This window comes from Garra rufa, chromosome 17 (assembly GCF_049309525.1).
Source record: "Garra rufa chromosome 17, GarRuf1.0, whole genome shotgun sequence".
NCBI classification, from domain to species: domain Eukaryota; kingdom Metazoa; phylum Chordata; class Actinopteri; order Cypriniformes; family Cyprinidae; genus Garra; species Garra rufa.
The window spans coordinates 9,046,030-9,068,716 of record NC_133377.1 but is presented as its reverse complement, the minus strand read 5'-3'; the positions used below and the strand labels follow the sequence as shown (position 1 = coordinate 9,068,716).

Below are 22,687 nucleotides of genomic sequence, written 5' to 3'. Positions count from 1 at the left end.
GGGAACCAAATACAGCAATATAATAAAAAAATATTCCAGGTTATGCAACCGTGTTATATTATCTATCACCACGGAAAAGACTTTGAGTCAGGTTGAATTCTATTCTCCTAAACAAACAAAAAACATGTTTAAAGTTACAGACCAACAATGGAAGCCTGTCAGGGAAGTCTACAACTGTACCCACAGACCTCCATTGTCAGAGCATTTCCCTTTTTCCGAGGTAATAGAAAGAGATGTGAGTTTGATCTTCCATCTTCAATCCATTTCTCACTTGTTTTCCCTCTCTCTTGCATTGTGTGAAGTGTCTTTTCTATCTTTTTCCCCCTGTTCCCTGACAGAGAGACAAACAGTATCCAAGAAAAGACAAGATCAGAGCGTGAGAACTACAAATCCCTGCGGACTGACTAAAATACCACCTCAACCCCCCCTCTCCTTATTGTTATTCATTAATTTGCAGAGAACATCTGAACCCCCTCCGCTATAGTGCAGTGTTACAATAATGCCACGTCAATCAGAGTAGGTGTGTTAATAGGTTTGTTAATACCCTCTTTTCTCTGGATTACTGTATTTCTTATGTCCAAAATGGATTCATTATAATTTCTGAATCTTAGTCATCACCCCTCGAGGAGCTTTTCACTCATTTGAACCATGCGGTAAGGCTGTTAGTTATGGAAGCCAGTTTTCACCATTTAATAATAATAATAATAATAATAATAATAATATTATATATATATATATATATATATATATATATATATATATATATATACACACACACACACACACACACACACACACACACACATATATGTATATATACTATCAGTTTGTTTTGAACAGTTCTGCTTTTTTAAAGAAGTTTCTTCTGCTTCACCAAGCCTGCATTTATTTGATCCAAAAAACTGTAAAATTCTGAAATATTTTTTTACCATTTAAAATAACTGTTTTTTATTATAATATTTTTTTAAATGTGCTTTATAACTGATTTCAAAGCTGAATTTTCAGCATCATTATTTTAGTCACATGTTTCTTCAGAAATCATTCTAATAAATAACAACAATAAATAAAAAATCTAATAAATAAAACATTATTATTGTTATGTTGAAAACATCTGAGTAGAATTCTTTCAGGTTTTTGGATGAATAGAAAGTTCAGAAGAATAGCATTTATCTGAAACAGAAATATTTTGTAACATTATAAATGTTTTTATTATCACTTTTGATCGATTTAAAGCTTCCTTTCTAAATAAAAGTATTAATTTCTATAATTTATTTTTTTTAAAGTATACTGACTGCTGATCTTTGGATATTTCTATTCATGAAAGAATCCTAAAAAAATTACTCAACTGTTTTAAATAATAATAATAATAATAATTATTATTATTATAAATGTTTCTTGAAAAGCAAATCAGCATATTACAATGATTTCTGAAGGATCATGTGACACTTAAGACTGGAGTAATGATGCTGAAAATTTAGCTTTGATCACAGAAATAAATTACATTGTAAAATATACTCAAATGAAAAGCAGTTTTAAATAATAAAAATGCAAAATAGTACTTTATATCAAATAAATGCAGGCTTGGTAAGCAGAAGATACTTCAAATATATATTGGAACACCTGCAAAAAAAAAAAGTAGTGAAAGATTTCAGCGGCAAATTCGTAATTCAATTTTGCTAAATTACTTTTATTATTAAATTTGAGGTTTGACGCATTTGTGAATCAGGAGAAGTGATTTTGGGAAGGTCCATTTTAAGCACTCCAAATCGGGTGAAACGGGCTTCCATAGTTAGTGCCATTAAAGATGAAGTGTGTAATTTTTGTTGATATTCTCCTAACTTTATGCGCAGCAATAATTAAGTAATGATGTTAATTTCCTCGAAAAGTGTAAACACTTTTTTTTTGAGCATCTCGACCAGCCCGACAAAGCATCATTGGCTCAACCAGTGACATAAGTTTGTGGACTGACTCATCTGTTTGTTTAACCAATGGCGAAAAGTGTTTTGGAAAACCTCTTTGTTTTTGCAATTCCATTAGACACCACAAGGGGCGTTGAAATTACACACTTCACCTTTAAGCAAACGCAGAGTGTTTTCAGTCAGATTCATTTGTAGTCAGTTGAGATCCTCGCCTGGAAGCCCGCAGGCAAGCTTTAGCCCTCCAAGATTGGGGTGGAGTAACAGGCAACTCTAATTTCCTATTTCCTCACAAACTAACACTTCTGTGGTGCTGCTTCACAAAGCTCTCACGCTCTCTATCTCTCTGCTGTCTGTCCGTCCCTGAGGCACCTTTCTCCGCATCCTGTCTCGAGTGGTTCGCCACCTCTCTCTCCACTATTCTATCGTCCACCCTAAATCCTCTCTCACTCTCTGCCTCCTTCTCCTCACCTATAATACTTCCCACGTCACTCAGGTTGCCCAAGTGCTCCACAGAATCGAACTTCTCCAGGTCGGAGGCGATGGTTTGCAGGCTGATGACTGACATGGAGTCTGACCCCGCCTTCTCTACCCTCTCTCTCTGGCCCCACCCCGCCTCCCTGTGTTTCTCCACCCACTGCCTGGTTTTCTCTTGATCGGCCCAGTCATTATCCATTAAAGGATTGGCCACCACGCCTGCGTACGCCCCAGCCTGGATTATACCCTCAGACTCCGCCCCCACCGGAGAGCTCCGCCCACCACGGGCTCGGCTGCGCTCTCTGGCGGCACGAATGCGCCCCCTTTGCGCATGGATCTGCTCGCTGATTTGCTCAAGGTTGCGGAGGGCGACAGAATATCGTGTCTTCACCTTCGCCACCCGTTCCTCCAGATGAACGACTTTCGACTTGTGCTCCTGTTAAAACAATGGATAAAAAGACAATTTGTCATGTTCATGCATTAAACATATTAATGACATTATAGTAATCACATAAACAGAGGATCATCCAATCAGAAAAATACAAAATTTTCTAATATTGAAATTCAACCCAATTATTTTCATGTTATGGACAATAACTGGCAAAAACTGTACAGTGGAGATCAAAATTAGACAACTTACAATTCCCTAAATTTCAAGATGCTTAATCCTATCTGAAGTTACCTTAACATGAGTAGAAGGCCAGTTTTTAAGCATATTTAATAAATGTATTCTAAAGCACAGCATAAAAACTAAAACGACAGGACAGGAAGTTGTCGCTTCAGTACGTGTAGTAAACAAAACCACGCATCTGCACCAGTTATTAACACAGAGGCACACATAATTCATAAATATTTACGTTTTGCGGCTTGATATTAGTCCATATCGCGATTTGATTTAAGTGTAATGACTACTTTTGATTATTGCATCCAAACTCCGTGACATTCCGTGTTAAACTGTAAATTCCGTTTTATGACTAGATTCTGCGATTCCGTCTGTGTTTTCTGCATCGCGGAAATCATAAGGCCCTACATATGAGACATGTCGCAGTTTTATTGGCTGGTTGGTCCAGTCTGAAGATACTGCCGAACAGCAGACATACTGCTAGCACATTTGTATTTCTTCTTCGAAGAATTGGCCTCTGATTTGCTAGCAGGAATAACTTGGGTATTGTTTGAGAAAATGGTATCGGATCGGTACGTGGGTTCAAGTACCAGTATCGGAATTGGAACAACCCTAATCAGAACTACCTTCAGCAACATTAAGTTCCTTCCCTGCAAGCATCTCAAAGCAGTTAAAGCAAGTTTCTTGAAGCTAAGAACAGTGAAATAATGAAATGGCTGGAGATCACAGAGATCAATATCAGACAACAATTTCCTAAATTTTAAGATGCTTAGTCCTATTTGAAGTTACCTTAACAGAAGTAGAAGGACAGTTTTTTAAGCATATTTCATAAATGTATTCTAAAGCACAGTATAAAAACTAAAACGACTAGACAGGAGGTTGTCTAGATGATGGTCAAAGGGTTGAGACTTTTAGCCATTGCAAGAGAAGTTGGGTGTTCCAAATCTGTGATTTCTTAAATGTATTGTACCTTTACAATGACACTAATTCATTCAAGTACCCCCAAAAGGCCGGTCATCCACGTAAGACAAATGCACGAGGAGATAGGATAATGCAGAGACTCTCAATGGGGAATCGGTTCAGCACTGCAGCTGGAATTGCTTGCGAAGTCAAAGTGAAAGCACACTCTGCAGTGACCAAATCTTTCATCATCAGAAAGAATCAAAAGACTAAGCTCACCTTTGCTGAGGAGCATGTTACATGGAGAGAGGAGAGCTGGTCCAAAGTTCACTGGTGAGAGCAAGTTTAATTTATTTGGGTCTGATGGGAAACATTTTGTTTGGCTGAAGCCCAAGTAAAGAATTCAGTTAAAGGTGGAGGATGAAGTGTCATGGTTTTAGGGATGTTTTCTGCAGCAGGAGTTGGGCCTCCTATATAGTTACAATGCAGGGTGAATTAATATCTTTAACCCTCTAAAATGTTGTGGTATACCTACAGCTAATATTCCTTCAAATTTGAAGAGATGAAGATGAACAATATTAAAGCAAAAAAAAGTATTTATAGATTGATCTCCACTGTATACTTCTTTTTCTTTACAAAATGTAACAGACTAAAAACTCCTAAAATTAATAGTTTTCTGCTACAAGTCAAGTTTCTATTCATTCTGCCCACCCCTAGTTTGCATTTCATTTACTTACTTAAATCGATATGGCCTGCAGACCTTGAATACCTTTACAACAGAGGCCAGTCTCCGATGCATACCTCTAAGATGTGGTTGAACTGAGCCTTGAGCTCAAAATAAGGCTTGGACTTGATAATGACCCTCTTAAGAGCCTTCTGCAAAGTCTGCACACGCGCTTCTGCTTCCTGACAAAGCTGAGTGACACGCTGATGCTCCCTCTCGCTCCTCAAACGCTCCTCTTCTGCCTCGTTCACCTGAAAACAGCAACAAGTCAGATGTGATATCCTGTTCTGGTTTCAAAAGACATTTAATCGAATTTATTCTCTTATCTTTCAGTATCATTCATACAAAGACTTGACAAGTCAATACCGCATCAACCCTGTCAACAACAGAGTATTCTTAAAAGTTTGTAGAAACTTAGATTACTCTTTTTTTCCTTTAGAGGAACATAACATTCTGGATTGTGAAAGGTATGGTACTTTAGTATGCGGTTGATACTAATGGTTAAAGAAAATTAAATTCAGTGTGAATGTCCAATATATTTACTTGCATTTCGGTTTGTGCAACTCTATTTGTTCCATTGTTTTTTTGTTGTTGTTCTATAACTGGTAATGTGTTTCTTTATTCTATATTTAATTTCTGGCTGTTTACTAAAATGGTAGAGCAAATTGAAAACTTTATTGTTTGCTTTAAGTCAACACAAATTGGCTAAACAACCCATTTTATTTCTGTAATGTGATGCATTTCAAAGTAAGGGAAAAAAGCAATTTTTTACTTATTGGGGAACTGGATAAATTGTTAAAAGTGGGCATTTTAAAACAGAATGTAGCCAGAGTGAATGTAAGTTTGCTAAAATAGCAATCTGGCTATCCAGAAAGCCATTCGGCCTGACTGACATCAAGAAAAAAAGTAATTGTAGAGAAAGTTATTACATTTGGATTAAAGATAAGAAAGACAATTTTATTCTTTGGATTAACATGTGCCAATAAATCATTCACAATAAGACCAGGCACATCCAATGTTTTTGTTCTGTTGTAATTTGTTTCTTTGATATTTTCTATTAGTGACTGGTTAGTCAAATGATTAATTAAAAAACTTGAGGCATTGTTAATTTAATTTGTATCTTTGTTCTATTGTTGCAATTCTATTGCATGAACGATTAATTTGAAAACTTCAAGCACTGTTATTTGTATTTTTTCTCTACTTTACTACTGACTGTTTACTTGAATTATTAATTTATAAACCTGAATCAGTGTTTACTTAACTTATAAATTGCTATTTTGCATGTAATTTGCTCTTTAATTTATTAAAGTGAAAAACCTGAGGCAATGATTGTAATAAAGGAGTGATTTAATAGTATATTCTGTGCTTCTTCAAATTTCCCTGGCATTGTTATCGACTATTGAAGTTTTGGTGACAACCCAACTGGAAACAAAAACTGTGGGATGATTTCACATCGAAGAAGTGCTGCTCCATTGTACTGGCAGGGCTTGAATAAAATATAAATGAAGACATGTAACCTTGATCTTTAAGTGTAGGTGTGCATTCATCAGCATTATTGATTGCTCCCACTGTGACAATCAAAGCCACACTGCCATTAAAATCCACACTAACCAGCTGTGCACATTTAAAAAAGAGACATTAAGATTTAACAAGCAAAACCTAAAATTGTGACCATGAAGGATTGATTTTAGCAATTAAGACCTGTTGTAAACCTAAGAGCACTTGTGTTTTCGAGCAAATTTATGCCACCGCCTATTGGCGTAATTATCAAAGAGCAGTGCAGAGTCACGGTGTCGTACCTTGGCTGTGGCGTGGTTTAGCATCTCTTGCCAGGTAGGGTCCAATGTGTTCCTGTCAGCCAATAAACCTTGCTCAGCCACATAAACCATCTCTCTGGCAGCCGTGTGCATGGAGACAGCCCTCTCGTACCTCAGCGCTGCCTTCTGGGTCTCCTGTTGAGCCTGTGGGTAAGGTCATCCATCATATTTCATATAGAGCAATCAATCACTCAGCTCTGTAAACATGCAGCCAATCAGAGGAAGGGATGCTGACCTTACAGAGAGCCATAAAGTGAATGGCACCGCAAATCCTTTCTAAATTTATATTACGTAATAAAACGCTAGCTAGGATGTGGAATTAGTATGGAAGAATGTAACAATTCTAAAGCAATATTATTTTTTCACGTAATAAAAGAAAATGCAAGAGAGTGCTCCCTATAGCGCTTTACAAACCACAAACCATAAACCATCCACTTTAAATAATGGCCAATAGCAGTTGAAGACTGTAAAGCTAACAAGGCTGGATCTGAAAACCGTTTAGCTGAAAAAGCCTGGCTTGCTGTCAGTGAAAATTGCTGTGCACAGATCAGAACACCCAAACCAATCAATAAAAGTCAGGAACCGAGAATGGCAGGCCATATTTCATTGGGATAACTTGCTGGAAATATGGCATCCTCGCCTAGGATGATATCCTACTTGGCTGTGTTCACATCGACAATTGCATTAACTAGCAGACTCTTCAAATGTTCAGTTTACAGGAGGGGATCGAATGATGTCTGTATGAATAAATGTCTGGAGTTAAGAGCCTTTTTTTATTGTGATAGCCATGGATATCACCTGTAAACCGCTTCAGATTTTGGTTGCCTGAAATAAACAATGTTAAGAAGTAAATAGTTACATTTTAACAACATAATGAAATTTAATTACAAAATAAATGTAACTAATCGGTTACAGTTACTGAGAAAAAAATGTGTAATTAAATTATAGTTACTACTGAAAATGTTACCGATTACACAGGGGGGTATATCTGATTTCTTGTATTAATTACTATTTCTTGTTATTATTTTAAATCATCTGTATTTAACCTCAGAACGATCTCAAAGTGAAAAGGGATGCTAAAGTCTGTTTTGTATTTTCCGGTGCTTTAAAATGAAATTATAATCTTAATTCAAGAGAAAAGTCTAGTGTTGTAATTAGTGTTAAGTATACTGTAAGATTAACCCTGCCTGGTTTAAATGTTTGAAAATGATTAACAGTTGAAAACATTTGTTTGAAATTAAGAAAAGTAATCAAAAAGTAATCAAATATAATCTGCTACATTAATATAGCAACTGAAATAGTTACACTACTCATTACATTTTAAATAGAGTAACTGTAATTTGTAACCTAATACATTTCCAACGTAACCTTCGCAAAAAGAAATATATGGTTGCAAGCAGTGATTACTGGGGTTTAAGCACTTTAAGCCATTTAAGCACATATGATACAGGTAATTTACCATAGAAATATTATGTTTTGTAACGTTTATGACTGTTATAGTGCCAGCTGTGGTCCGATCTCCTTAAAGGTGCCATCGAATGCATTGTTCTCTGATATCTACATAGAAGGTATATGGCATAGGAAAGGGCAAAAAATCTGCAGAAACGGTTTTACAGGTCCATTTAAAACCCTAGGATTTGTCCCTAGAATGAAATGCTGTTATTGCCTTATTTGGAAGGTTCCTGTATAATAATGAGGAGCTCTGCTCTGATTGGCTGTCTCACAGAGTGGCTTGCTCACACAGCTGTAAGGAAACACATGGAGGACATTTTTTTCTCTCATTACTGTGATCACATGTGCTCTGTGTAACGTTATACTGCAGCGAAGTAGTATAATGTAAGAAGGACTTACCACACAAGTTTTGATGCTTTAGTGATGCTCAGGATTTGTAAACCACTGGCCATCATCAGTGCACTCATCTCTCCGTTTATGTGGTAAGTAAAACCTTATGTACAGGCTACCGCTAGCATTAAGCTAACCGTGTCCCTTCAGTGGTTTTACTGATGTACTGACGTTACTGATGATTGAGCTATGCAAATGTTGGGGGCGTAACTATTAACGATCCCGACTATTGTGTAATAGTCGGTGTTATGTTGGAATTGACCTATTTTCCGGTGGTCTTTTGCAAACACCAGATTTATATAAGAAGGAGGAAATGGTGGTGTTTGAGACTAACAGTATGTCATGTCCATGTACTGAACTGTTATTATTCAACTATGCCAAGCTAAACACAGTTTTCCATTCTATGGCACCTTTGAAAGTTTGCATGCTTTAAAGTCCCCCTGAAATCAAAATTAAAGTTTTTTGGCTTTTAGTATGAATATATTAGCCTTAAAGGTTGTATCAGCGATTTCTAGCCTGAAACATAAAGTGTCAAATTCAGCTGACCTTTCATCACGATCCGCTCGCTGCCTGCCCCATAAATTGTCTGTGAAAAAACCGCGTCTCTCTGGTCAGCCTAGGGTCCGAGATATGCCAAAAAAACAATCGGCACTACCAACCTTTCCACACATAAACAAACAGTGTTCCAACCAATCAGCGTCAGGGGTTTGGTGTTGTGGACTTTCGCTCCGCTTCCCTCACATCCCAGCACCAGTAGGAAAGTCCACAACACCAAACCCCTGAAGCTGATTGGTTGGAACACTGTTTGTTTATGTGTGGAAAGGTTGGTAGTGCCGATTATTTTTTTGGCATATCTCGGACCCTAGGCTGACCAGAGAGACGCAGTTTTTTTCACAGACAAAGTTTCATATTGAATTTGTGGGGTAATTTATTAGTCTGTGGCTGTCATAAGCTTACAAATGCGGCTTTACCGAGCTCAACGGCTCTTCCCCGAGCAGATATAAATGGAACGCTATTGGCTATTCAAAATTAGTGGGCGGGGCTGGGCGATATGTTTTTGTTTCAGTTAAAAGTACGTCACCACATAGAATAACGCTGCGTGTTTCAAGGCACTTCAGTGGACCTTTAAGAATTTAGAATTTTTGTTTAGAATTATCTGTTGCATGTGTTCACCAGGTTTTGTGAGGTTTTGAGTTTTCCTTTAGGCTTCATAGGATTTTATGAACTATGACAGGCCCCTTTTCTAAACAACCCTATTATAGCATCCCAAAGGGTGAATTTCAACATTTTTTGATAATTATCGACCTAGAGAGTCCAGAGAATTGTAATGCAGTGATTTTTTGAGATTAGGCCAAAAACCTATGACTAGTTCACAAAAATAGGTTTTTAACATCTTCTCAATTATTTAACAAACTATTTGGTTGACAGCAGTGGTTCTAGAGGCCCAGTTGTCCAGAATGAAGAGTTCTGTCATATATTACGAATATCGTGTGTATGTGCGAACAAAAATTAGCAAAATGTAAAATCATTTACACCCTTGAAAAACAGAATATTGCCCCTAAGGCCGATTTCTTTCAAATTTCTCAAACCTTTGGGCCATGAGTTAAACAGGCCCACAGAGTTTAGCTCCGATCAGCCTCCGTTTACCATGTCTAATAGGTGCTCAAACTTCATTGGCCAAGTTTTTTTTTGATATACGCAAATTTTCTTATACACATGTGCCACTTTGGACCAAGACCACACACACAGAAATTTTTATGTTTAATGTTCATGTTCTTTCTCTCTTATAGCGCCACCAAGAGGCCAAGCTCCACTATTTTTGTCCTGTGACCTCAGATTGAGATCTTATATAAGTGTTCTGAATTTGCTGAAGATATCTCATTCCGTACTAAAAGTAGCCCTGCCCCTTTCAAATGTTTTGGTGGTCCTTTTGTGACAGTGAGTCAAAAGTTTGACTTTTTTTGATAATTATTAATAATCACTGTCCAGAGAATCTTTCTGCGCTGTTTTGGCTCTGATCGCTGTAGCCAGGCCGTCAGGCCAATCGGAGTGAGCCTTGGTGACGTTGTCGGCAGTGTGAGTACTACCATTCCTCCAAGTTTCAAGTCTCTACGACTTACGGTTTGGTCTGCACGATCAGTTTTACATTGAGATCTCTGATCTGTAACCATTCTAACAATTATAACAGGGTTTCAGCGCTATGTGCTTGAACCCCTAACCACATTATGTAATAAATGAAAGGCACAAGTCAAAGCTTAATAAACCAACAATAAATGCAGAAGCGATTGGCTCTACATTGCGGTTCATACAGTACAGTCTAATTAAACTCACTCTCAACATTCAGTTGTGAGACCTGAAAATCTCAACAGGTAAGGCTGAATATAAAATGAGGATGCTGTTCTTGTTTATAACTGAGAAGTTTGTGAATATAAGCGTATTTAGCATTCAAAACAGGACTGAAAACCAAATTCTGCTGCTGTAGCCTATAAATCTAGCCTTTATTTTGCGCAGCATTCACTGATGAAGATTATTCAAATCACTTGGGAGGAGTAAAATGATTACTTGGTATGCCTATAAAAGAGTTTCTTAAAGCATAAGGTCAGTACAAAAAGCAGACACACATCATTTTTCAGAAAACTATGCTATATTTCTCAGCAATCCCTATCAGACGGTGTAAGACTTAAATATGAGAACTGAATTCAAAAATGCCAGAGGCATTTGATCTTTCTTTAATATTAGGAATGTGCAAAAAACATTTTCAAAATATACTGTGTTGCCTGAATGACTAGCCAACTAATCAGTCTTAAAGGACAGTATGAGTAATCGTGTCATTAATTACTCACCCTCATGTTGTTCCAAATCTGTTAAACCTTTGTTCATCTTCGGAAAACACAAATAAATATGTTTTTGATGAAATCAGAAAGCTTTCTGCACCTCCATAGACAGCAATGCAACTGATATGTTCAAGGCCTAGTGACATCAGTGGTTCAAGAAAAGAAATTGTTGAATAAAGTTGTTATTGTTGTTTTCTTTGCACACATACAGTAAAGTATTCTCATAGCTTCATAACATTACGGTTGAACCACTGATGACACATGCGCTGCGTCCGAAATTGCATACTTCCCTACTATACAGGGAGTGCAGAATTATTAGGCAAGTTGATATTCTTGTCATATTTTTTTCCCAAGACCATTTGAATAATTCCAAACCACATCAATCTTAATAACTACTATTCATTTTGTATTTAATTATTTATAATTGTTATATAATTGTCCTTGAAGGCTGGAAGTGAAAAACTCCTTATTTTCAGGTGTGCAGTATTATTAGGCACATTTTCTTTTAGAGATAAAATGAGCCAAAAAAGAGATTTACCTCTGACTGAAAAGTCAAAAACTATTAAATGCCCATGAGAAGGATGCAATACTAATGCAATACTGCAATTTGCAAAGTTAAGGCATGACCACCGGACAGAAAAACGCTTGTTGCATCTGCATTGTCAGAAAAAACAGGTGGAGGAGAAAAGATGCATGTTAATTGCAAAAAAAGTAAGAATTAATGTTAAGAATCAGATATGAAACCATCAGGAACCATTTAGTCTCCAGCGCCACCGTTTTCCAGAACTGCAACCTACCTTGAGTCTCCAGAAGTGCAATGTGTCAGGTTCTCAGAGACTTTGCTTGGGCAAAAAATCCTAAAAAATGACCCTCAATTAATAAGAATAACATTCTGAAGTATTGTCAAATACATAGAGATGTTTTTTTCTAGGCTTTATAGACAGATGAGTTGAGAGTGACTCTTGAAGGACCAGCACCACATCCTCTTGTAGCACTCTTTCCAGTTTATCCTCCAGAATCTGGCAGTAAGTTTTGGGACTTCAGTTTTCCATCTCCTATCCTGAAATGTCTGTCTTGCAGAGAGGGACCAAAATAAACTCTTAAAACTTACTGCCAGATTCTGGAAAATATATTTTTGAAAGAGTGCTACAAGAGACTGTGGTGCTGGTCCTTCAAGAGTCACTCTCAACTCATCTGTCTATAAAGCCAAGAAAAAAAAACATCTCTATGTATTTGACAATACTTCAGAATGTTATTCTTATTAATTGAGTGTCATTTTTTAGGATTTTTTGCCCAAGCAAAGTCTCTGAGAACCTGACACATTGCACTTCTGGAGACTCAAGGTAGGTTGCAGTTCTGGAAAACGGTGGCACTGGAGATTAAATGGTTCCTGATGGTTTCATATCTGATTCTTAACATTAATTCTTACTTTGTTTGCAATTAACATGCATCTTTTCTCCTCCACCTGTTTGTTCTGACAATGCAGATGCAACAAGCGTTTTTCTGTCCGGTGGTCATGCCTTAACTTTGCAAATTGCAGTATTGCATTAGTATTGCATCCTTCTCATGGGCATTTAATAGTTTTTGACTTTTCAGTCTGAGGTAAATCTCTTTTTTGGCTCATTTTATCTGTAAAAGAAAATGTGCCTAATAATTCTGCACACCTGAAAATAAGGAGTTTTTCACTTCCAGCCTTCATGGACAATTATATAACAATTATAAATAATTAAATACAAAATGAATAGTAGTTATTAAGATTGATGTGGTTTGGAATTATTCAAATGGTCTTGGGAAAAAAATATGTCAAGAATATCAACTTGCCTAATAATTCTGCACTCCCTGTATAGAACGCGAAAAACAGTATGTGAGGCGAGTAGTATGTCCGAATTCATAGTATTCGAAATACAGTAGGCGAGAAGTACCCAGATGACCTACTGCTTCCGCCCGAATTCTGCAGTACGCATACCATGGACACTTCAGCCTGGAGTCGTTATTCGAAAAATGGCGGAAAGTGGAGACGCGGCGGATGTAGTACGTCCGAATTCCATTCATACTATATAGAACGTACTGTTTTTACGGTCATCAAGTACGTTTGAATTTAAATGTAGTACCTACTGAAGCAGTATGCGATTTTGGACACAGCAATGGACTATTTTAACTATGTCCTTTCTACTTTTCTGGTAGCTGCATTGCTGTTTTTGCAGGGTCAGAAATCTCTTGGATTTTATTAAAAATATCTTAATTTGTGTTCTAAAGAGGAATGAAGGTTTTACAGATTTGGAACAACATGAGGGTGGACTATCCCTTTAAGAAAGCCCTGTATAATTTGGCTGGTTTTGGGTTCACTTGACACTAGGGTTGAGAATCGAAGATCGATTCCGATTCTGGAATCGGATACTTAAGATAAAGAATCGGATACTTGTTATAACATTCAAATTTCGATTCCTCGTTTCGATTCCTGGGTGCATTTTTTCATCTGGCAATCTGCGACCACCTTCCGCGCAGGCAATCTGCCAGGACCTTACTTGGTAATGTAAACATCAGTCTACTACAAGATGGATCGTGGGAAGCGCTCAAAAGTGTGGCTACACTTTGTAAAAACCGAAGACAAAGCTACCACTGCACGCAAACTTTATCTTAGAGAGACCTTCAAAGGACAGATTTTTTATTCCCACGCCCGCCCGCTCCAGCAGAAATGTATGTTATTTCATCCCACTCTCGCCTGCATTAAAGTAACCTATAGCCCCACGGGAAGACAGGTATCTACTTCATCTCTTGGCTGCTATGGCTGCATGCATGAAACAAACCCTCGCGCTAATGTAAATGTAATGAAGACCAGAGTAATAGTAACAAACTCGCGCGTGCCCAATGAATTCATTCTTGTAAATCGGACTCGTACATTAGGCACGCATAAGTCCGCTGTTGATGCACAAACTATTCATGATTTCGGGGCTCTGTTCCATAGTATTTTTGCGTGAAATTTCTAAATATTTGCGTAGTTGTCAAAATGATTGTCTTGTGAGTGTCCTGGGTCAGTAGTGTTTATGCACATATTAGCACCAGCATAAACAGATTTAGTCATTTGTTTACTTTGTTTATTTATAATAAATACAAACAGTAGATATTCAGTCAGTCCACTTAAAAAGGACAGGTTTAGTGAGTGTTTTTTGCCATCTTCCTGTTGAATGTTTGAGAGGTTCACTTACTTAAGAAAAAGTACTCTGAAGTTGTGAAGAATGTCTGAATTAAATAATTCAGGAGCTTTAAATCTGTATATGTGTATATACACATTAAAAAGTTAGAACTGAGCAGAGGGTTTTCTTTTAAATTCAAAAGTATAGCTTTAATTTAAAGTTTGTTTGAATTTTGAGGGTTTTTTATAAAATGCAGTAGAAAAATAAAAAGGCAAAACAAATGTTTTGGTTATAAAAAAAGGTTTTAAAATAAACGCCTTTAGAGGAAATGTCAGGCATAGGGGGGCCTTGCAAAATGTACTCAAGAAGGAGGGGGGCACTGGTGTAACAAAGGTTGAGAATCCCTGTAATAAACTAATATGTTGCAAGCAAGGTGTCACGAGCAACATATCTAAGCATCTGCAGTTGGTTCACCACATCAAAATAAAAGAATATAATTTTTGTTTGTTATTTGAGCTGAAACTAATGGCACTGAAAATAAACATGTTTGATATTAATGTTTGACTTTTGTTGTTGTTGTTGTTTACTAATTGGAATCGAAACTGGGAATCGATAAGTGGAATGGGAATCGGAATCGATAAAATTCAAATGATACCCAACCCTACTTGACATAGACATATTGCTAAGGGAGGAGGCTACATAAAATGTATCCTTGCGTTTGGAGAGCAAAGAAAAAGAACAGAATATAGAGGTCTGGAGATATATTTTAATAATGCAAAGCTTGTGGCGACATGCTCAAACAACAGCACAAGACATGATGCCATGCCAAAGCTATCTGTCTAAATGTGTATGGCTGAAACAGCGCCGCTCTAAAGGAGATTATTTTAAAGAAGCAACATTTTCGAGGAAGTTTAGTATGCAAGATGTCTAATACACACACATATATGATGTATATATATCAGAGCTGGCGAACAGTGACTTCTTTAACACTAGAAGTCCCAGAGTTTTCTAACCGTCCTTTAGCCAAGCGGTTGCTAACTGGCTAGTCTTTTGGCTATCATTAGCATCAATTCATGTGTAAATGTGGTCATTACCTGAGCAATCTGCAGGGGGGTTGGGGGGGTTGTGTGTGAATGGTTGCTGGTGGCTTGTTTGTATGTGTGGGGGAGGAAGGGTTGCTAAAAGCAGAGAACTTGATTGACCATGTCTCACATTGGCATGTAGGGTCTTGCCCAGGTGTAAACAGGTAAGAATCTAATTGCATGCAGCTTGCTCTCAAATGAGAGGTAAATCCTTTTGTGCTGAGGTGGATAAAATTTCACTGCACATAGCCTACTACTTCAGTGCCCTCAAGAATTCTGTGGTGTACGAACCTCCTCTCCAAGGAAAGAAAATGCAGAGAAGATTCACCACTCGGCAGGCCTTGGAAATGATCCAGAGTGAAGTAAACTCTAGTGACTCGGATGGACAAGACATAGAACTTCAGCCGGATTCGGACTCAGAGCTGTCTGATCTGTCTTCAGGTTAGGTTTCATTTCATATTATTTCCTATTTTATTTGAAACCAGTAAGTGGAAAATACCAAAAAAGCAAAGTGGAGTGACATAAATATTTACTCTGCCTTTTTTGTATTTTCCACTTTTTTGTTTGTACACCTAGCAAGACATTTTTATGCTTTAGTTGTATCTTTTTTATTTAGAAAGATATTTCAGACATTATTCCGATACAGAGGAGGAGATACTGGAATTATTATTAGTATCTATGCATGCATTTGTGATATCATTTGACTTTTCCATTGTTCACAATTTGAATTTGTTCACACTGCAGATGAGGAGACAGCTCCTCAACCAAAAAAGGAGAGCCCGTTTGGGGACTGACCTGACAGAGACAGCGAAAGATGGCACAGTGTGGCGTGAAGAACAGGTGGGGACGCGTCTCCCTTTCACCCCAATCGAAGCGTACGCTGCAGATGGAGAGCCAACGGCTAAGGCCAGGAAAAGTATCTCAAGTCGCCTTCAGAGCTTCCTGTGTTTCAACACTCTTGACATGCTTCATAGCATTCAAGAATGGACTATTCAACATGCACAGGAAACGGAGCATGTTCATTGGTTCATGGCCCTCCCTAAACTAATGGCATTTATTGCAATTGTCATCTTGCGGGGGCTTACCAAGGTTCCATCACTATGTGACTGCTGGTCAGCAAACCTGGGAAACCCACATATCATTGGAACAATGCCGCGAAACCGCTTCCAAGACATCATGCGACACCTACGCTTTGATGACAGGTCCACCCACAGTGATCGAGCAAAGACTGATAAGTTCGCTGCAATTTCCAGTGTGTGGGGATCATTTGTCACCAACTGCATCACGTCCTACAACCCTGGTCTACATATCACCGTTGATGAACAGCTTTCCCCGTCAAAGACTCGCTGCTATTTCCTGCAGTATATTGCAACTAAACCTGACAAGTTTGGGATCAAGTTTTGGGTGGCTTGTGACCTAAAATCCAAGTACATTTGCAATGTCCTTCCATATCGTGGCAAGGACCCTAGTCGCCCCAGTGGAGAGAGACTGTCTGAAAATGTAGTGATGAGGCTGATGGAACCATTCCTAGACAAGGGCAGAAATGTTACCACGGACAATTTCTTCACATCGCTGTCACTTGCGCAAAAACTGCTTAGCAGGAAAACTATAGTCATCGGTGGTTTTTATTATTATTTGTAAATATGTGTACAAATGGTTGGTTTGTTTTTTATTTTATTTTGTACTGTTTTTATCAATAAATCTCAGAAACAAAGGAAAAAACCCATGTGTGTTGATTTCTTCCTAAGATGGCAAAGTGAAACACAAGTTTCCTTGAAGTGGCTCAGCATGGCCCCACCTTTTTACATAACAAAAGCAGCTGTTCACAGCTGATTAAGGATATTAGCTAAAAGCCTTCCAGCCCATCGGCTGTCCTGCGGGTTTTATAGGTAGAAAAGCCAAATGGCTGCTCTCTGGGACTTCTAGTGTTAAATGGGTTTGCTATCTAATTTATTAAAGGATTAGTTTACTTCCAGAATAAAAAGTTCATGGTAATTTACTCATCCCCATGTCAAGATGTCCATGTCCTTCTTTTGTCTGTAGTAAAGAAATTAAGGTTTCTGAGGAGAAAAGGACAGGGCTTTTCAAGGGATCAATTGGTTGAAGATCCAAATTGCAGGTTCAATGCAGCTTCAAAAGGCTAAAGGGCTCTACATGATCCCAGAGAAAGAATAAGGGTCTTATCTAGTGAAACGATCATTCATTTTCTAAAAAAAAAATAAAACAAAATGTACACACTTTTTAAACACAAATGCTTGTTTTGCACTAGCTCAACCTCAGGCGTTATACAAACATGCAAAGAAAGTTAAATGCTCTTTTTACCAAAAAAAGGTAAAACAACAATGTTGGAAGATTTTGTTATAAGTTGGAGGAGAATATGTGATGAAGTTTTTCACCTTACCCTACCTTTTTGAACCAAAGTACACAGATGCTAACTAACTCCGAAAGACCTTGTCGACATTGTGTGAAGTTGCGGACAAGAATCACAGAACTAGTGCAAGATAAGCATTTGTGTTAAAAAGTACATATTTTTTTCTTTTTCTTTTTTAAGAAAATGACCAATTGTTTCAATAGATAAGACCCTTATTCCTTGGTTGGAATCGTGTAGAGCCCTTTGAAGCGGCACTGAAACCGCAAACTTTGGACCATCAACCTGTTGATTTCCATTGAAGTCTACTATATGGAGAAAAATCCTGGAATGTTTTCTTTAAAAACTTTTAGAGAAAGTCTAATTTCTTTTCAACTGAAGAAAGGGAGTCATGAACATCTTAGATGAAATGGGGTTAGTCCTAATTACCCTTACCCTGATTCAACTGATCAACTCAACAGGTGAAAAACAGAAGCTCTCTGCTGTTGGTTTGTGGACAGTCATGGCTAAGACAAAGGAGTTCATTGAGGACCTGCGGCTGCGCATTGTGGCTGCTCACAAGTCAGGAAAGGGCTATAAAACCATATCTAAATGATTTGAAGTTCCAGTGGCTACAGTGCAAAGTATTATTAAAAAATACAAGATGTTCCGCACTGTGAAAAAGAAGAGAGAAGCCTTCAACCCTAAGAACACCATCCCCACTGTCAAACATGGTGGTGAGAACCTAATGTTTTGGAGGCTGATTTTCAGCCGGTGGACCAGGGAACCTAATCACAATAAATGGCAACATGAAAAAGGAGCAATACATCAAAATTCTCAACAACAACATCAGGCAGTCTGCAGATAAACTTGGCCTTGGGCACCAGTGGACATTTCAGCACGACATTGACCCAAGATGTAAAGAAATGGTTAGAAGACAAAAATATGAACGTTTTGCAGTGGCCCAGCCAAATGGGCAAAAATACCAGTGGAGACATGCAAAAAGCTGTTCAGGAAATAAAGGAAGTTTTAGGTTGCTGTAATAGCCAATAAAGGCTTTTCTATTGATTATTGAAAAGGGTATGAATAATTTTGGACATGCCACTTTTTGTTCAAATGTAAATAAAACATAAATAACAATTTTTTCCACAATGATGCCTCTTGAACCTCGTCTTATTATCTATTATCTTCATATATATATATATATATATATATATATGTGTGTGTATATGTATATGTGGGGGCAAAAAAGGAACAATAAAAATCCCCAGAAATTTTCACTATAATTACTTTGGTTAAGCATGCCTCCAAATAGCATGCACCTTTAACACAGTTTATCTTAGCCAAATATGTATGAAGATAAGTTTTCAATGAACTTTCAAAATTTGCTTTGCTTGAAAAAACATGAAAATATACAGTTAAAATGTTTTTTCCCCCATTTGATTTAATTAAGTTTACCATCAAAAACAATGTGATTTTCGGTAATCAAGATCTGGCAGCAACAGCACAATTTTCTGCTTTGGCAAGTGATTCACAGGCTGCTTTTCTTGCATATGAAATCACCCACAATGTGGAATAATAATGACAATTCATAACAATAGAGCACAGCCTTCAAAGTTAGATCCACCTGCCTAAATCCCTCCACAACTGCCACAAATTTGCAGAAAATTACCGTCATTTGGCAAATAAAGAACTTACGAACAGTTACATAATTCAGCTTTGCATCAGAGATTTAATTATATTTTATATTAGGTTCAAATTGAAATAGAAAACAGCTATTTTTAACTCTAATACTACTTCATATGTACATTTCCTGAGCTTGTCTACTCATCAGCACTCAAACTTATTTACAGTTTCCATGAGAGGGGCTGATGACCAAGTCAAAGTTTAAATTCAGTGTTGGTTCAATTGTTTTCAATTACTCTCGATAGCCTCAGCTAAACGATTTTCATCAGTCCAATTACATATTCGAAATTGGCTGCAAAATGCTAATGAAAAGTGATGTGCAAATCACATCTCATGTTATCAGGGTTAATCACATTAATACACTCTTTCTTTCACCATCATGATCACTGCACCGAGAAAGATTTTCTCGTTCAGCAGGGAGGACTTTTCACAATAATGAGAGACTGGAAATGAATCAGCAAACTACAACAACATCTTGACCTCATCTGAGTAGATATGAGGCACAAATATTATGTTCTCTACAACACATACACACCTCTTTAGCAAGTCTACGGGCTTCATAGTAAGGTCTGGCTTTCTCAATGCAGGCTCCCAGCTGAGAGCCCTGAGCGTTGAGTTTGCGTGCTGAGTCGGTAAGGATCCTCCTGTAGCTGGATCTCGCTTCCTAAATAAGTGTTAGACAGAGATAAGAAAGAGTGAGAAAAACAATGCTCAGCTTGGCATGACAAATAAAATATGTAAACAATACATACATTAACACTCTAATTTATTGGTTCACAACCAAAACATGGCTCACAAATGGCTGACTCCAACCAGATTTCTCTCTTTTTTTATTATTTTAAATGAATTTTAAGTTAATATTATGTAAAACACAATAGAAACAAAAACTGTGATCATAACTATCAACTAGCGTAACCAAATATAATGGGAAGACATTATATGTGACCCTGGACTATAAAACCAGTCTTAAGTAGCACGGGTATATTTGTAGCAATAGCCAAAAATACATTTTATGAGACAAAATTATTGATTTTTCTTTTATGCTTTCAGTAAAGATCATGTTCCATGAAGATACTTCGTAAATTTCCTACAGTAAATATATCAAAACTTCATTTTTGATTAGTAGTATGCATTGCTAATAACTTTATTTGGACAACTTTAAAGGCGATTTTCTCAATATTTAGATTTTTTTGCACCCTCAGATTCCAGCTTTTCAAATAGTTGTATTTCGGCCAAATAATGTTCTATCCTAACAAGCCATACATCAATGGAAAGCTTATTTCAATTATATTCAGCTTACTAATGTTTAAATCTAAATTTAAAAACAATGGACACTTATGCTTGGTTTTGTTGTCCAGGTTTCCATATTGTTTAAAATAGAAGGCTGTGTCTTATTTTAAAGGAGGAGTAGTTCACTTTCAGAAACAAAAATTTAACGGATAATGTACTCACTTCTTTGTCATCCAAGATGTTCATGTCTTTCTTTGTTCTATCGTAAATAAATTATGTTTTTTGAGGAAAACATTTCAGGATTTCTCTCCATATAATGGACTTCTATGGTGCCCCCAAGTTTGAACTTCCAAAATGCAGTTTAAATGCAGCTTCAAATGGCTCTAAATGATCCCAGCCGAGGAAGAAGGGTCTTATCTAGCGAAACGATCGATTATTTTCTTAAAACATTTACAGTTTATATACTTTTTAATCTCTACACGGAGTACACACAGAGCTAGACAAGACGAGCATTTGAGGTTAAAAAGTATATAAATTGTAATTTTTTTCAGAAAATAACTGATCGTTTTGCTAGATAAGACCCTTCTTTCCTCGGCTGTGATCGTTTAGAGCCATTTGAAGCTGCAATTTGGAAGTTTAAACTCGGGGGCACCATAGAAGACCATTATATGGAGAGAAATCCTGAAATGTTTTCCTCAGAAAACATAATTTCCTTACGACTGAACAAAGACAGACATGAACATCTTGGATAACAAGGGGGTGAGTACATCATCTGTAATTTTTTGTTCTGAAAGTGAACTACTCCTTTAAGGACATCACCTGTGCATTTTGAATCAGGATGTGTACCCTTAACTCCTAAAGATACTGTATAAGAAGTCAGCTCACTAGATTTTGAGACACAACCTTAGTGTAGTATGTATTACTCACATCCAGCTGTAGTTCCAGTCTGTTGATTTCATCACTAGCCTGATTCAAGTGTTCCAGCTCCTCCTGATAAATGCAAAACAGGGAGGGAAGATAGTTGACATTCATTTACTATTAATACAAGCATTGAATAAGAGTCAAAAATATATGAAACCAGTAAAATCACAGACAAACAAATCATATTATAACACTTAGCAATTATAACAAGCGAAAAGTGAATGATATGTATTACATTTCACAGAATTCACAGTCATAGTAACAATATCAAGTTTATTTTGGGTCCAAATCCTAATACCTGAATCCTGGGGTCCAGCTCTTCCTCATACTGTCCCTCATCTTCATCAAACTCAGCCTTATCTTTCTCCGCCACTTCAGTGTTTTCGGTTTTGCTCGTAATTTCCTCGTTTCCTCCATCCCCGCTTCTGTTTTTCAGGGTGTCTTCCCTCTCCCCAGTCTCCACCCCGGCGCTCTCCTCTCTCCACTCCCCTGTTTCGGGCTCCCCAGATCCGGGGGGGTTCTCACGCTGCCGCCCCGGTTCCATCCGTGGCCTTGAGAATGACCCGTTTTGCTGTTGTATATCAAAATATATGCGTGCTTAAATGTTTGCCATGCCTATAAATATATATTTACCCGAGAATGTGCCGGTGAAGTGCTACATAATCGGTGAATCAGAGGCATTTAACGGCGCAGGCGTGTTGTTTGCAGCGGTAGCGTCACACAGCGGAGCTGACAGCGCAGAATGACCCGGGCTGAACCGTTAGCTTCACGGCTAACTGCAGAAATCACAGCCTCTCTCTCCAGACAGCAGTGCTCACTCAGGGCTCATAAATACAGCGACAGCTCCAGGCAGACATATAGACAGGCACTGTTATTGTCCCTGGTTGTGTTTGTAGTTATATCCGTTATTTCTTACCATCCCTGTTTCTCCTTCTCTCTCTAGCTGCCTTTTTGTTTTGATCCAGAATGGTCATTACTAACATTTTCCATGGAAACCATGGAAAGTTTCCGCCTGGTTACTCCAGTTGTTGTTATTACTGTAAAATAACTATATTAAAAATGTCATCTTTAAAAGGTATATGTAACATTTTATTTAATGACAGTGGTGGCTAATCGAAATTATCATTGTACTAGCAAATATAACTACCGTTAAAG

At 37.5% G+C, this 22,687-nt stretch overlaps 1 protein-coding gene across 1 annotated transcript; it reads right to left on the bottom strand.

Moving 5' to 3' along the window:
- Window positions 1-283: 283 nt before the first annotated feature.
- Window positions 284-22,478, bottom strand: sh3bp5lb (SH3-binding domain protein 5-like, b). The gene is made up of 6 exons (XM_073822275.1): window positions 21,831-22,478; window positions 21,539-21,601; window positions 19,917-20,045; window positions 6,439-6,600; window positions 4,717-4,890; window positions 284-2,829 (listed from the first exon to the last, which is right to left on the bottom strand). The coding sequence occupies exons 1-6, from the start codon at window positions 22,074-22,076 to the stop codon at window positions 2,206-2,208; spliced, it is 1,398 nt and encodes a 465-aa protein (XP_073678376.1). The 5' UTR covers window positions 22,077-22,478; the 3' UTR covers window positions 284-2,205.
- Between the last annotated feature and the right edge of the window lie 209 nt (window positions 22,479-22,687).